Source organism: Eutrigla gurnardus (genome assembly GCF_963514095.1).
Source record: "Eutrigla gurnardus genome assembly, chromosome: 14".
NCBI classification, from domain to species: Eukaryota; Metazoa; Chordata; class Actinopteri; order Perciformes; family Triglidae; genus Eutrigla; species Eutrigla gurnardus.
In genome coordinates, this window is record NC_139937.1 from 15,163,473 (window position 1) to 15,179,150 (window position 15,678).

General features: G+C 40.6%; 1 protein-coding gene across 2 annotated transcripts; it reads left to right on the forward strand.

The window, feature by feature from the left end:
• Positions 1-10,111: 10,111 nt before the first annotated feature.
• Positions 10,112-14,699, forward strand: fam210ab (family with sequence similarity 210 member Ab). Of its 2 annotated transcripts, XM_084027363.1 has the most exons (5): positions 10,112-10,249; positions 11,110-11,139; positions 12,449-12,923; positions 13,129-13,240; positions 13,500-14,699. In XM_084027363.1, exons 3-5 carry the CDS (start codon positions 12,508-12,510, stop codon positions 13,845-13,847), a joined length of 876 nt encoding a protein of 291 aa, XP_083883489.1. In that variant the 5' UTR covers positions 10,112-10,249; positions 11,110-11,139; positions 12,449-12,507; the 3' UTR covers positions 13,848-14,699. The 2 variants fall into 2 exon arrangements, with proteins under 2 accessions (XP_083883489.1, XP_083883490.1); XM_084027364.1 differs by lacking the exon at positions 11,110-11,139 and having other exon boundaries at positions 10,121-10,249.
• Positions 14,700-15,678: the final 979 nt, after the last annotated feature.

The following is a 15,678-nucleotide window of genomic DNA, read 5'->3' on the forward strand; positions in this document are numbered from 1 at the left end:
GTGATTCAGTTACAATCAAATGACAATATTTCAACACGTCTTACTTTTTACTTGTAGTTTCACACGAGACATGAGCAGCAGTCGCCTGGACGTGGGTGCTGTGTTCATTTGACCCGTCCACCTGTCCTCCCGTCAACCCCCGTGTTGCTCTTCACGCTACGTCAGTTTATCTTGAATGCGATAGTTGGTTGTCAAAAAGTCACGCTCATGTGCTTAACTTGCGTCAGTGTCAGACGTCAAGGAGCGCATGCATCGAGTTGCATTTTCTGAAGGCTCGACTGCGATAGCAACATGGAATCCCTTCTACAATATAATCCATTCAGCATGCTCACTATGTACAAACCACTGATAATGAAAACAGTGGTGAAAAGATGCAGACAGTGAAAGGGTTTCATTCTTAGACAGTTCTTGTTCTACACTGAGATCAAACTCAAGGCAACACTTGGCAAAGGTTAAGAACCCTACTGACGGAACAAATGTACCCAACCTCAGAAGATGTGCCTTGAGCTCATCAGCACTTTTTTGGATTGGTCTGTTTTTGAAAAATGAAAATCGGATCGAAGTATAGATCCACAATGACAGATCTACCAGCCTCTACCAGCGATCAGGCCCAACCTGTGTGTCTCTGACTTACATCCGCATACTGACCACAAGGGAAATAAAACATTTACACTGATTCCAGCATATTATTTAAAGGCCAGAACCCCCAATGTTTCCCCGTAGTCCACGGCCCTGGTTATATACCTGAGGCTACCAAAGGCCGATATTCCTTCACACTGAGTAATAAAGAATGCTTTTCATCAGGGTCTCCCCTCCCAAACACCATGTCTATGCCAATTACAAGGTCATTCATATGGACCGACAAATGGTGCTTGAAACGGGGGCCTTGCAGGGCAGCAGATGAACAAACACCGATGTTCCTGAGGTCCAACAAAAGCCCTCTCAAAATCCACTTCAGGAGACCGGTTGTCAGCCTTCCCTTTGAGGTTGGTTAAAGGAGCTCTGTGAAAACCGCGGACCGTATCTGTGATAGCAACCACCTGAGCCAAAGAGAGCCCTCACCTTAGTCTTGGAATGAAGCCTGGGGCCGTTCAGAAGGTTGTCCACTCAAGGCCGAAATCTCACCTTTCCTTAGTTGGTATTCAAACGGTCTTTTGTCTCGCTCACTCACTTTTCCAATGAAGCGTGACTCTTGCAGGGCTTTCAGCCCACAGAAGGTCCAGCATTTGGCTGCAAATAACCTCACTGAGCAGACGTTCCTTTGGTTTGCTGCTAATGGAAACAATGCAATTATAAAAACTCTTCAGTATAGAAAGAATACAGAAATCACATGTCGTAACCACAAACAGCACGCGTCCATCAGTAACCTGGACTGTTTTTGTTTTTGTTAAGGCCTCATTGCAGTCTGATTCAATATAGTGGAAATCACTTAATTGTCTGAAGGCACTCTTACTGTGTGGCTTACTGGCTTGCGCTGCTGTTTTATTGACTTCATGTTTGATATTTAGTTTGTCATTATCGGGCAAATCAAGAGAAGAACCAGAATGTTCCACTGAATGCTGCTGTAAACATACGGACCCAGAGGGAAACGGCTGCAGAGGAGAGGAGCACTAACAGACTGCAATGCTGTCTAATTGACCACTGAACCAATATATGCTCAGGGTATATCAATATGCTCAGGGTAGTATCATCAAATCCTACAAAATAGCGATATATGATACAGAAAACTGATATAATTCAACTTTAGAATAACATATTTATATGATTGCATAACGGTATAAATTATATTTACGGTGTCACAAAGTCTTCCCTCATCTTTTGATCAGTTTATGAGGTCGATAAAATATCCAAAACATATTTTCACATTATACTACAATATTCCCACAGCAAGAGTCAACACACAGCACCAAGTACTTTTTCTTTGTGTATTATTATTCTTTTTTATAAGGTTTTTTTTTTTTTTTAAATATATAAGTTCTGATGACAAAAAATACTTTGAGAGAAATTAGCTAAATAAGGCTATGAAGCAAATCTTTGTCTGTTTTTCTCTGAAACACTGGGGCCTCATTTCAGAAACCCCCAAAGACTGAATTCCTCTTCTCTGTTGTCTGCAGTAATACGGCTAACTACTGTCACCAGCAGCACTAAATACATATATTGAAATCTAAATGTTGGGCACATAGTTATCAAAGTCGCACAGCATGTATTAGGAGATGTTGAGGTGAACATGTCAAGCAAACAGATAGACAGAAGAAAAAAGTTGTGCTCAAGGATTGAGATCTTTGTGCCACAGAATGACTGAAGGCCTTTGGGACAAATCAGAGTCTAAAGCTAAAATTATGGCATAAACTCGGATGCTTACACATTACACATTTCCTTGAACAACCACAGCCAACTGATAATGATTTCCACAGAAAAGGGAGAGCCAGAGGACAAGGCAACCAATTGTGATTGGGCAAGAGGTGAGAGACAGAGAGTCAGAGGTGAGAGAGATGACAGCCACCCACAGCCCACTTAATTGGCCACTAATCAATTTGTATTGGCAGTATCACAGCCCCTTATGTAGGCGTGTTTGTTAGAGTTCAGGGAGCAGACGCTCTTTATCTGCAACACTATATCAAGAGCTTGAATGCTCTGGGTTAATGGTGTCAAACGTCCAATTCCGGATCACTGGAAGGCTTTGTAAAGTACGGCATTTCCAGAGAAGTCATTAATTCCAGTTTTTCAAAAAAGTCATATCAGGCCCTTTGTTAATGTGTTATTATAGATACGCCATGCTATGACTACGTGCTGCAGGAGTCCGGAGCTGCCGGTGGAAAATGTCTTTGTCAAAAAGGAGAAATGTGAACACGGTGTTTCAAAAACATGGACCAGGTTCTATTTCTTCACAGAGGTATATGGGAAGCCAGTGTATCATGATGAAAAATAATATACTTGGATGGCCAACCGAGTACAGAGAAGATCAATTAATTGTTGGCAGGTTTGGGGGAAGAAACGCTTTGGAAGTTTTCTGGAGATTTGGACGGTCAAATTAAGCACAAAGTTAAGTCGCTTGTTGCATTTGCGATTGATTAGAGCACGGACAAGACAGATGTTGCTGAACTGGTCATATACATTCGTGGTGTTGATGCGATTTTCACCGTTCCATGGAGTTGGTGACGCTGATCAACGCCACAACAGCGAAGGACATTTTCAACTCTCATTGGAGTGATGGATAGGGTCATCCATGATTGGAAAAAAGGCAAGTTTTAGAACCTTACTTCGTTTTGCATCAGGAAGTTGTAAAGAATGGATCACATTATGGGCGAGGTTGTCCTAATGTTTATTCCAAGCCATAGATCTGAATCTTTCTCAGTCTGACAGCCTTCTTACTGGAAAAGCAAACATGGTCTGCCATACCACCAAGATAACCTGGTTAAGCCGAGAAGCTGTGCAGATGCATTTATTTGATTTACAAGAGGAACTGTTTTCTATCAATTTACAGAATAAAATGGAAAGTAAGTGGTGAAATTACCTTGCATTTATGGTGGATATTACAGAAATCTGTTGTCACACAGGGAAAATGAGCAGGGGTACCATTGGAAAGTGGGTATACTGTCATAATACTGTCTAAGTCATATGTGTTGCATTGGAATTGCTGCTGAAACAATGGCTTAATTACAGGATTTCTACTGCATATTCATAACCCGTTTCAGGTCTGTTGAACTCGAGACAGAATTTAGTTTTTCACAGTCAAGGCTTCTGATCTGCCGCAGGCATCATCTTGAGATAATTGACTTGCATGTGGATTTAAAGGACAAATTTGCCTTGGTTTTCTTACGGCGTACAAGTGTTGCTGTATGGGACCTCTTACCTTTTTGAACAAGGTTTTTCTGTGATGAACATCAATAAAACAAAACTGGGTAAGACTTTACATTCAGTAGACACTCATCAGCATAAATTGATGCTAAACGAATGCCCAGTTCACCATGAGTTAATGTAGAACTCATGTAAGACTCATGGAGGACTCAGCCATGTCATTTTTAATGACATGAAATTTGCAACTGCCCAGGATTTGACACCTCATATTGGTGCACTTGTGAAGGTAAAATTTTCAGGGGCAAGTTAAACAGTGGCTTTTCCACCCTGACCAGAATACAGTAAAAAGCAATCAATACTTACATATCAGCGTCTAGGACCCTTCATAATAGTGTGCATCGAGGCACGTCGTAACCACCTCATGCCACAGCCACATTCCACTGAGTGCTGGATGCTCATTTGAATAATGGTGCATTAATACAGTCCTTTTAACAACAAGTTACTGGCGAGTACATCACGTATACTGGAGCCACCGCATGATGTTACTAAAGGGAACTCAGGTTCTGTCTACATGAGATGTGTGTGAGCGCAACTTGTGCTCTGCCGCTGGTCTTGGAGAGTACAACACACAAACCCAGCATTTGTTTTGGTCTGCATGAGGCTGGGAACCAGGCAGACTAGTAAGCAAGAAAAGGACAGAGAGACAGAGACTCAGCCATGGCAACAAGAATGCTGCATGTAACATCAATATCCAAGAGGAAGAAAAGCGCTTTTGTGTCTTATGTATTGTCTATTATATTAATTGCATATCACAGTAAGAACTAACCTTGAGAAAGACATTTTTTTTAAGTTGATGCAGTTATTATTAATCCTTCTACTTCCCCCCATGTTTCGTGACTTCATCTCACTGGTACATTTCTATTCATAATGAATTTCACAAGATGAAAAGGCTTAACGGTTGGAGCCTCTGTGTGTTCTGTACTGGCAGAAGAGTTTAGAGCAAAAGAAGAGGACAGTGCGAATGAAAGAAAATAGTAATTAGGTGTTACCGCACACTGCTGTCCTTTTCACACGTATTAAAGCAATGTTTCACCCTTTGCGCCTGGTTGACTGGTCCCTTTTATGGTGTGGAGAAATCCATCAGAGGGATTGCAAATGAATAGCAAACATTTTTCAGTTTTTCCTCTTTTATAACAATTGTAAGTAACTTGAGGTTCATATAATATGTAATGTAGAAGCTGACTTCAAGCTTAGCTATGGTTTGGAATTAACTAGTTTCATGACTAGCATCAGTTTGCACTGAAAGATATGTGTATTCACTAAATCGCTATCATGCATTACAGCTCTTGTGATACTAAGAGAGACCAGAGCAGAAACAAGGAAGCATTGAACACATTATTTGCAGAACATTACGTGACATTATAAAATGACTCATTTGCTTTCAGCTAACATGAGAAGATAATCAACATGGAATGAATACTATGTTCCCATGATGCTTAGAAAATTTCCAGGCGTGAAAAAAACAGCAACCACCCTCATATCACAAGGCTTTGCTTTATGAATTCTTCTTTAGGTTTGATTTATGACCAACATGTCTATGTCAAGTTTGCTACCTCTCTATAGGCCCTATATCCAATATTATTATTGTTATTAATATTATTACTACTACTACTACTACTGGATTGTAGCTTATCCCACATTTGTTCTATATTCTTTTATGCTAATTTACAAGATATAGTACAGAAAGGCGCTACGGGAAGGCATGTCTAAAGACAGTGTCTCCATCATATGTCTATCAGTCAACGCTGAAATATATTTTTCAAATTTTCATGAGTTTTTGCCCGTAACAGCCCACTCAAAAGTTATTGATCCCAATACTCTGATAAGCAAATTAATTCTTCTTCTTCTTTTTTTTTTTGTCACAACCCAGCTCTTGAGTCCATTCAAGGTATCCCAGAATCCCCCCATGAGAAAACCTGTCAACCAATCAGCAACAAGGCTGAAATGTCTTATTGTAGCGTATTAAGATGCTTCTGTTTTCCTTATTATTACTAAAGCACACTGGGGGATGATGGGAACGTAAGATGAGGTGACAAACCCAAAGTATTGCAAAAATAAGAAATTGGACCTGATGATTTCACCTCATGGTGGCACGAGAGGAAAAGTCAGGTGATCACCAAATATCTGGACAAGATTGCTGTGTGTTTGTGTGGTGGACTGACCAAAAGAAGGACATTGCTATATAGAGCCGAATAATTGTCTGATGAATTATTTTCCTCAGGAAAAAGTTTTATTCACACCCCACTGCTCGGTGCATCAGAAAACAAGTCTTGAACTGTAATTCACTTCATTTTTATCCTATTGTACGTCTCTGTCTGCATGCTGCTGTCTGAACAACCTCAACTACAATAAAGTACACAAAAGGTCTGAGAAACTCTAGTCTGAGATTGTTTATACTGGACCTTCACATTTTCAACATACAAAAAAACGAAATAAGAAAAAAAACATAGCAGTAGTTGATTCTGACCTTTTTTTTTAATGACTTAGCCCCAAGTATCCAAAAACCCAGATGTCCCATTATCAAGGCAATATGAATTGCATGGCCTTATAAATTGCCTCGTTATTTTTTTTTTTAACACAGACTTTCTATTTGGGTGTGTGGGAGGTTAGGTTGTTTTGTCAGACTTGGCAATGCTCATGAACCACTGTAGACATTACAAAACACTTTTCACAGACTGTCCCCAATGACTGTTTGACAAACGTTTATGTCAAATTAATTCAGGGGTGCTTTAAACCAGCATGTTTAACAATAGTTTAAAGGCCTTTTATTTTATTTCAATGTAGAAATCTGTCAGCTGGAATAATTGCCCCTTGCTTGCCCGACCTTCACTCCACCTTCACTTTGTAGCTCTGATAAACGGATATAGATGACTGCAAGTGAAGGTCTGATAATATTGAATATAACCTTAGAATGTGGAATGAATGTCACCTGTTACCTAGCCACACATTTTGCGTCCGTGCATTTCATTGATGTGTAAATAAGCTGCAAATTAGCCCCTACAATTATGCCTGACATTAAAGCTGCACTGATCAATACTTGTATATCTACAACTGATGAAATGTGAAAGGGCCTCCACATAGTGACATAGCCCCACAGAGAAACATAATTTACCCTGTCCTTTTAGCCCCTTTCAGTTTATTACTTTGGTTGTATGGCCCTCAGCCACAGCTTTACTGTTTTGGTTCACAGTTAGCTGTTCAACATTTAGTAGCTAAAGAGTCAAATATTTCCCTTCAGGGTTGGTGGAGACCAAATAAAAAAAATATATGATATGAGATATATATTGTGAAACAGAATTTGGGTGTTGCTCACAGATGTCTGCTGTTATGTCTGTAGCCATATGAGTTATGTTTTTTTAGTTATGTGGATCAGCGATGCACCAGTGAAACTCTCAACCTGCTTCTTTAGAGGTTCAGTTTTATGAGTATGGTTTATTGTGACGTTATTAAGGGCCATAAATCTTTTAGATTACAGATTAAATTAGATTTCCCTTTCTCATTGACTCACTTAATGGGATACATTATAGCTACTTACGAGTAGTAAGTAGACTTTCCAAGTCTCTGGACCTCTACTAGAGAGATGACCGACACCATTGTTCCTATTGCTATTCTTCATTTGCCGTCTGAATGCTGGTGCTCTAACACTTGGTGACGGTGGAGGCCGTTGCTCTAGCATGTGATTCACTTTGTTTTCAAACCCTTCGGTGATCGGTCGAGCCCTGCAGTTGGGGTTGTTGTCTGTTTCACGGTAGAATGACAAATATATTCTCTGTCAGCACCCTGGACTGTATAGAAGAAGTGTCATCATGATGTGACTCATTGGTTTGTGGACTACGGTTTTGAAGCCTTGATTTCGGCATTTTGGCCGTCGCCATCTTGGAGATTAAGACCATAAACTCATGTTTACAATGTTTACTGAGATAATAATTAAATTGAGGAATAGGTTCATTTTCTCATAAACTTCCATGTAAGCAGACTTCTTTGTTCAACCAGAGGAGTCGCCCCCTGAAGGCCAGTAGATGGAATGCAAGTTTAAGGCACATTATAGTCGGCTTTACTTTTCAGGCCCGGAGGTTGCTGCCTGTCCACTGAGTACATGTGTGCTCAGTTTTTCTAAATGTGTGCATACTACAACACATTCTATTGTATGATTTGGCATCTATCCAGCAGTCCAATCACAGAATTCTTCTACGACTGCCAACAATGCACCTCAACCCTACCATGTCCCCATCTGTCACTTCCAACCCACTTGCTCTCCCGGGAAACCCCTCCAACCACGAGTTGTTTTCTTCAACCTTTAGCGTACAATATTCTGACTGAGATTCTGCACGACATCACAACAACTGGATGTTTCTCTGCTTGCAAATATGTGATAAAACAGCCAATCTCTTCAAGGATGTATATGAAATCCACGAACCATACAAACAATCATCTTTATGTCACTGATTTTCCTGTCTAAGATAAATATAAATGGCAGCAGTCATTATGAAATGAATTTGAACATTCAGCCCATTCTTAAAGGCAAACTATGTAGAAAGAAAGGAAACGTTATGGATACTCACATGAGAGACGTGCTGCTCATACAGGCCTGAGGCAGCTTGCTATCTAAACCCCCAACCTGTCTGTTGCCGAGCTTATGTAGCTTCACTTCTTCAACAATTACTCTTCTTCTTCTACCTTTCCCTGCTGCCGCCCCCCCACCTGCCTGACATGATTTACTTCAGAGTTAATTGTGGAATCACTGAAAAATGTAGTACTCTCTGCTTGTATTATGCCATATGACAAGTTCCTGTCCTAGTTCCTGTCTTTTGTAGCTTCTCTAAATGCACGTACTGCAAGGGTACATGCAGTACTACATGCTCAATTTATTCCAACATAAGCCTCTTCACTGCTTGTTATGTAATAGATATTCATAGTTGAAATTAGTACATAGTTCAACATACATTTGTTGTTGTTTTGACACTTGTAAGAAGTGTATTTATCTCTACATCCAGTAGACATGTTACATTTATAAGTCGTGTTTCTATTTAACTGATTAATGTAAGCCTACTATAAGAACACGTGGCTCTTTAGCTGCTATAGATGCTTTTATTTAAAGAAAAATGCTTCGCTGATGCCAGACGTAAAGCCAAAACAATGAGCCGAATGACGCTAAAATGTCGTTTAATATTTCACGTATTGTATTGAGTGTGTCATGTAAGAGTTGAGGAACTGAACTATCGGGCTATTTCACTCTCAGCAGACATGGAAGTTGAAATTAAACAAATATCATAGTGTGTTTATATGTGCACTATTATCCTGGTTATAATCAGGGTTTTGGAGTATTTCCCTAATTATGCGTTGCCCCAGTAAACATCATATCCGGGTTTCAGAAATCTGGATTAGCCATTGCCCCTGTTTTGAGAAACAAGTATACACTGATTCATGTTGACAGGGGTATAAATAATCAGGCTTCTCATATTCTATGAAAACATCATCTCAAATAAGGATATTAACGATTTTTTTGCACTCAGCGATTCAAATTCCACTGTGTAACACAGGATTGATCTGCTCTGTCCTCGGGTGTGAATAGAACAATTGTGAGCCGTGCTGGCGACTCTTGAAGCTGGGAAGATGTAGTCCCAGGTGTGCTCGGAGCTCCATGACAAGATTCACACTCATACAATTGTGCACATAAACATATAGAGAAAAATGGCTGCACAGTAGTGATGGGCTCTTTCTCAACTGTCAGCAAGCATCCGCTGAGTATCCAATGAACAAGATCCTGAATCCTAATCAGCTTCAGGGTTGATCTGTGCATTACATTAAATGTTAACCTCAGGTGGTCATTTCTTATTTCTTTTTTATCTGGAATTCGTGATCATTTAAATTACAGATTGTTTTTTTTAGGCTATTTTAAACGTGCATGTTCAGTAATCTGGTTCGAAGAATGTAAGCAGATCGCCCTCTGCTGCTCAAACCCATGTACTGCCCAACATGGGTGGCATGTGGTCAAGCGGACCATGTATCTTGTGTATGAAAATCGTCAAACCATTAATTGACAAGGCAAATTAAACACATTAAAACGTGTTGTTGTTTATTTATATGTCCGATGTAGAGACGCGGTTGAAGTGGCACGCCATTGCATAAAGTGAAAACCATCTCGAAGAAGTTGATTTTTTAAGTTGCTAGGCAGCCTGGGAAATGAATTTCTTGTACACCAAAGTCTGACCGGCGCGAACTACATTTCCCGTGGTTCCCTGCGCGCTTTAGTTACATGCTGCTCTCCACGCAGACCGTGCTGCGCTAACGATAAATGCGGTCATTGAATGACACATAGCCCGGGCACATCCGCATGGCCCTCATGGTTGAGGTTTACGGTTCGTCTTGACCGCTACGCCAAACGTCCAACGTAAGTGTAGTCTTTTCTGTCCTCTGCTTTAGTGTGTTAGACGTATACAGCGGCTTGTTTTCCTGTCTGTGAGTGTTAGCAGCGCAGCTAGCTAACGGGCGTTTGAAGCCCAAAGTTGGCAGCAGTTCAAAGTCTGGCCTTAACGAGGCCGACTGCCAGTGTGTGCCTAAAGAAGAAGCGCTGTCTTCTCCAATAAGACAGAGGCCTCTTCACTTCGCCTCCAGCCGGATAGTGTTCGAGCAAACTAGGAACCAAACGCTGCCTCCTCCTTGTCCTCCAGAGAGAAGTGGCCAATGTCAACTAGCCTAAAATAGATGCCTGTGTAAAGCTAACGCGATTGTAGCTTTAGACTTCCGGTCGAAACTTCTAATCTGATGCTGCCTTCACTTCCTACTTAATCAGAAATACGTTAACGTCAAGTGCTTTGTTGTTGGGAACTGTGGACGAGGTAACGTCAGCTAATGTGATAACTTGCACCCCATGTGTTATGGATATCAAGTGTACATTGATTGTAGTTGATAATCCGATACCACGGGAAGGCAGCATAAACCACGACCAATCCCTATCGCCTCTTTCCCCCTACGGTCTATTTGAGTGCTTTTATTGTGGAGGGAACATGTAACGACTTCCTGTCATATTGTGGGGATTTCGCACAGCTCTTGTAGTATTTTGGCTAACGTTAGTTGCTAGAAGGTTCACCTGAAGTTTTGTAACGCAATAAACCTGGCCATCTTGTTTTGTAACGCCGTATGTACGCTAACGTTATCTTTTTTCCATAACGTTATAGCGTTAAGTTTGTGAGAACAACATTTTAATGATTTTTATGTATGAAACGGTTATATTCGTGTGTTTCCCTTCAGGTGGTGCATTCATGGTCCTCATCACAAAAGGTACGTTCAGGGACCTCTAATCTGACGTTGACCTTTGTAAGCAGTGACCGTAGATAACTTTATAGCTAACGAAGAAGAGAATTTAGGTCATGGTTGGTTAGCTGTTGTTAAATATGAGTTGGCCTGGTGGTTTCACTAGCATTAATCATATATAATTCAGAAGCTGACTAACTGTAAAATAGCACATGTATTGTTGTTTTTTAGAGAAAACAATATGCTTTAAAACTAAAAGAATGAGGCTATACAAATAGTAGTCATACTAATCACAAGCAATGACTGAATAATGTTGGTCTTAATTAAAAATATATTGAAGTCTGCAGTCCCTCCAGTTTTCGCAGTTGCCACTAGGGACTTGATGATTTATAATTTTATCGAGCATCGGGATAAAAAACGCTCATAATAATCGATTGTGGTGAATTTCAATTTTTGGGATAATCGTAAATAATGGCATTGAGTGACTTGAAAACATATTTTGGCCAAAATGGTCATGACATGAAAATATATCATTCCATTCCTAGTTAACAGAGAACCATTACGTAGAGAGCTCAGGTTGTGCTGTAAATGCTCAGCAAATATTTGAATTAGAGGAACACTATTGGAATGTTTTTGTTCAGACTTACATGGACATACTATGAACAGCATGAATAAACAACACTTTTTTCTTATGAATACTGTTCACATAAAGTGATTTTTTGTCCTCACAGCCTGATGTTATCTTGAACTTGAATTGTCTACTACTTAGATTTTGCAATGAGGTTGTGCAACGTTCAGTGCGTCACGCAATTTTCACTCTGATTTAGACGAAAAGAATAGACTGCATGTACTTCAACTGTATTTTAAAGACTGATCAAGAGTATTTTATTCAATTGCATAGCAAGAACAAGCGAAATGGGTCAGTTTTTTTCAGGTTTTGTAGGAAAGATCAGCTGGAAATTAATCAAAAGCTGTAGAATTAAAATAGTTTGGGTGCCTCTAATTTCATCATTTAAATAATGTTTTAGGCAAGAATTTAAGCTTGTCCATATTTGCTGATTTTCTTAGTGTTCATGACACTTACCTGAATACTATATTTTAAGTTTTTTGGGTCAAGTTTAGTGGGCCAAAGCAAACAGCTCAAAGATGTAACCTTGGATTCATGGAACCATGATTAACCATTATTTTCTTTAATTTTACAGACTAAATGCCTCCATGAGTCATCGATTACATGATGCAACAATTGGGAGACTAATTGTCAATGAAAACTATTTTTAAGTTCCCTCACGAAACAAGAATGTGATTTATACGATGTCTTTCTTGTGTCGCCCCACAGTCTGTGGTTAAACTTCACAGCAGCTGAGAGGAGGTGACGAGGACCAGAGGAGGGTGATAATGCAGCGCATCCTGATTCATGGGACACTGCGGCGGGTGGCAATGGCACACCCGCTACTGATGGGCGTCACCGGCCCTGAACCGCCGGTGGCGTTCTGTTGCTGTGTCCTCCGCCGGTCCCTGCCACCACCCACCGGCAGGCACTGGCTGTCAACGGCGTCCTCCAGCAAGGCAGCACATCAGCCAAAACACCAGCCACCACAGGAGGAACCCCGGTCCGTCTCTGCACCTCAAACACAGGAGGAGCAGAAAGGGGAAGCTGCTCCTGAAGTAGAGGTGGACCCCTTGCAGGACAAGTCCACTGGTCTGGTCCAGAGGTTTAAGAGGACCTTCAAACAGTATGGGAAGGTGATGATCCCTGTACATCTTCTGACGTCCTCACTCTGGTTTGGAACCTTCTATTATGCTGCTATGAAGTGAGTCTTGTTTTCTGAGTTTTTGAAGTTATATATTTATCTGTTCTACAATCTAAACTCTTAACTGTATATTAACTACTACCAATATTTCTTCATACAAACACATGTTGCTATTGGTGATTCTTATGCAACACATTCTCAGAAACACAGCGCTGTTTTTGGGAGCTTATTAAAAATCTTTTCCCTCTGTTTTTCCTCCCCTCAGAGGAGCGAATGTAGTGCCCGCCTTGGAGATGCTTGGTCTACCAGAGTCACTAGTCAACCTTTTGAATAACTCTTCCAGTGGCTATGCTCTGACTGCCTACGCCATGTACAAGGTAACCAAATCCAGTATCCTCTTGGTTTTTATTAAAGTCATTGATGTTTTATTACACAATGATAATCGGGGCGTCCCAGCTAAGAATTTACATCGTTGAATCTGATTGGTGCAGTTTTGCCTATTGTTGACTGATGGTCAAATCATGTCTGTGAAAAGCAGACCCAGGCTAGTAATTGGTGATTGATGAGTGATGGGTTCAGGCGTTCACTTTGCTCTGCTGACCAGCCAGTGTGTTTTTTTTCTTTGTTTCCCTACAGATTGCAACCCCTGCTAGATATACGGTCACTCTAGGCGGCACGTCACTGTCTGTTCAGTATCTCCGCAAGCACGGCTACTTGTCCACGCCACCGCCAGTCACAGAATACATCCAGGACAAAATGGAGGAGACGAAGGAGAAACTGACAGAAAAGATGGAGGAGACAAAGGAGAGACTTTCGGAGAAAATGGAGGAAACAAAGGGACGTTTCTCTGAGAAAATGGAAGAGACCAAGGACAAGTTTTCTGGGAAAATGGAAGAGACTAAGGACAAGTTTTCTGAGAAACTGCAGGAAACCAAAGACAGAGTCTCGGACAGCAAAGCGTTTTTTAGAAAGAAAGGGGAATAGACTGTTCGGAGAGAAGGGAGAGACTTTGTAGCCTTGTCCTAAAATTTCACCTCACGCATCTCAGTAATCAGCTGTTGTCTATTTTAAGTGTCAAATTCAGTCCCTAATTGTCCCAACTCTGCCACGATGCACTGTTAAGTGTAGACTAGACCAGCTTAGCGGTCTCCTGGAATCACTACATCCCGGCTCAGTCATCTCAGACTGGATTTGCACAGGGCTCAAGTGATCTGGGCTTATTTCTCTTTACATAAATACATGAGGGAAATCAAGAGGTCTAGCCTTCAGAGGGTTCAACAGAATCCAGTCAGTGAGTTTACATGGACATGAATCATTTTAGGATCGGGTTTTTGGGGGTCAATGTGTTGGTGCAAGGAATATCCCGTTTTCACAAACTGGGATGTGCTAGCTGGAGTTCTTCCAAAGAAACCAAGATACTTTTCCATGTTTACATTATAAACCGGTTATTCAGAGCTGCTAACCGTCTTTGCAGGCATTCAGCAAAGTGACGTTAACAGAAACAAACAACGGTGGCAGTGAGAGTTTGGGATTCCACGTATAGTCTTTTCTTTCCTGTCGCTCTCATCTCACGCTGGGTTTGGTAAACATCACTGGAACACAGTAGTCAGAAAACCAGGTTACTAGTATTTATCAAATCTGTATACTGAGACATGAATAACTCAATTCTCTGTCGTGTAAACATCATATCCTGAACGTGATCATAAGTGGGATTGTCCGAATATTCTTCATGTCCATGTAAACGCAGTCTGTGTGGAAACGGCATCCATTAAAGACGGCATGGGAGAGGGCGGTGCTGATCCCTTTGGTTTTCGAGCGAATAAAACTTGAAGCTCATGGTCACGTCTGTTCTAGTCTTTCAGAGCCTTCATTTAAGGCTGGAAATCACTGTGTGTCTTTTTTAATATAATTAGAAAGAAATAATTTTTTTTTAATGCATTTATATTCTAAAGCCCAGGCTAATATATTACATTACTCTGGTTTCTGTATCACTTCATGTGTTGAATGAAAGCTACCAAGTCCATCATACATGTGAACATGCAGCTACAGCAGATACACTGTCTAACACATGACCTGTTGACAGAGTGACAGATTAACTAGCTTGGCTACTTGTGTACTAAATACACACATGTTCTTGTCAGTAATTCAAATACATTTCTTGTTAAAATCATAACTGAATAAAGTGAAATGCTAATTATGAGCTTGTATGCTGCATTTATCTGCTGTGTGAGTAAAGTCCCAGTGAAGCGGAGGTTTGAGCATTTGTTTGATAGTTCCCCGATATCTGGCCTGAATGAATATCCTAATGAGTATTATTATAAAACTAGATGCTTTTAAATACAAATCCAAACTTTTACTCATCATACTGCTTGTATTTTTAGTTGAGGTAATCATTTAATACATTGTTTTTCAGTTTTTCAGTTATTTTCCGTATCCTCCATTCATTCTGCAATGATGCAATTTATAAGATTAGAAATAATCAAAGTGAGTGAATCCTGTTGCCACATAGAAAATAAGAGGGTCTTACAAAAGAACAGCCAACTACCCGACAGTGAATACTGTAAATCTCTGTTTTGATAGACGTGGCTTGAACAAGCTCCAAATCCTAAAATATGGATGTCATGACTGCTTGTTGGCAATCCAGAGTATTGGCTCTGTTACTTCGTGCATGAAAGCCTGTTAGCACTCGGGGTGAACAGGAGGACACGGGTGAAGTTGTTCATCTGGGTCATGTGAGACCTGCAAGCAGCCAGAGACCACACAGCACAGATCCATGTGTCATGTAACGTTAGGAGGCAGGAAGAGTTGCAAGGCC

Bases quoted from the DNA above. Each gene is read 5' to 3' on its own strand.
- fam210ab (XM_084027363.1), top strand. From the start codon at position 12,508: ATGCAGCGCATCCTGATTCATGGGACACTGCGGCGGGTGGCAATGGCA. The intron at 12,924-13,128 runs GTGAGTCTTGTT...TCCTCCCCTCAG, and splicing joins TTCTATTATGCTGCTATGAA to AGGAGCGAATGTAGTGCCCG. The intron at 13,241-13,499 runs GTAACCAAATCC...GTTTCCCTACAG, and splicing joins CTGCCTACGCCATGTACAAG to ATTGCAACCCCTGCTAGATA.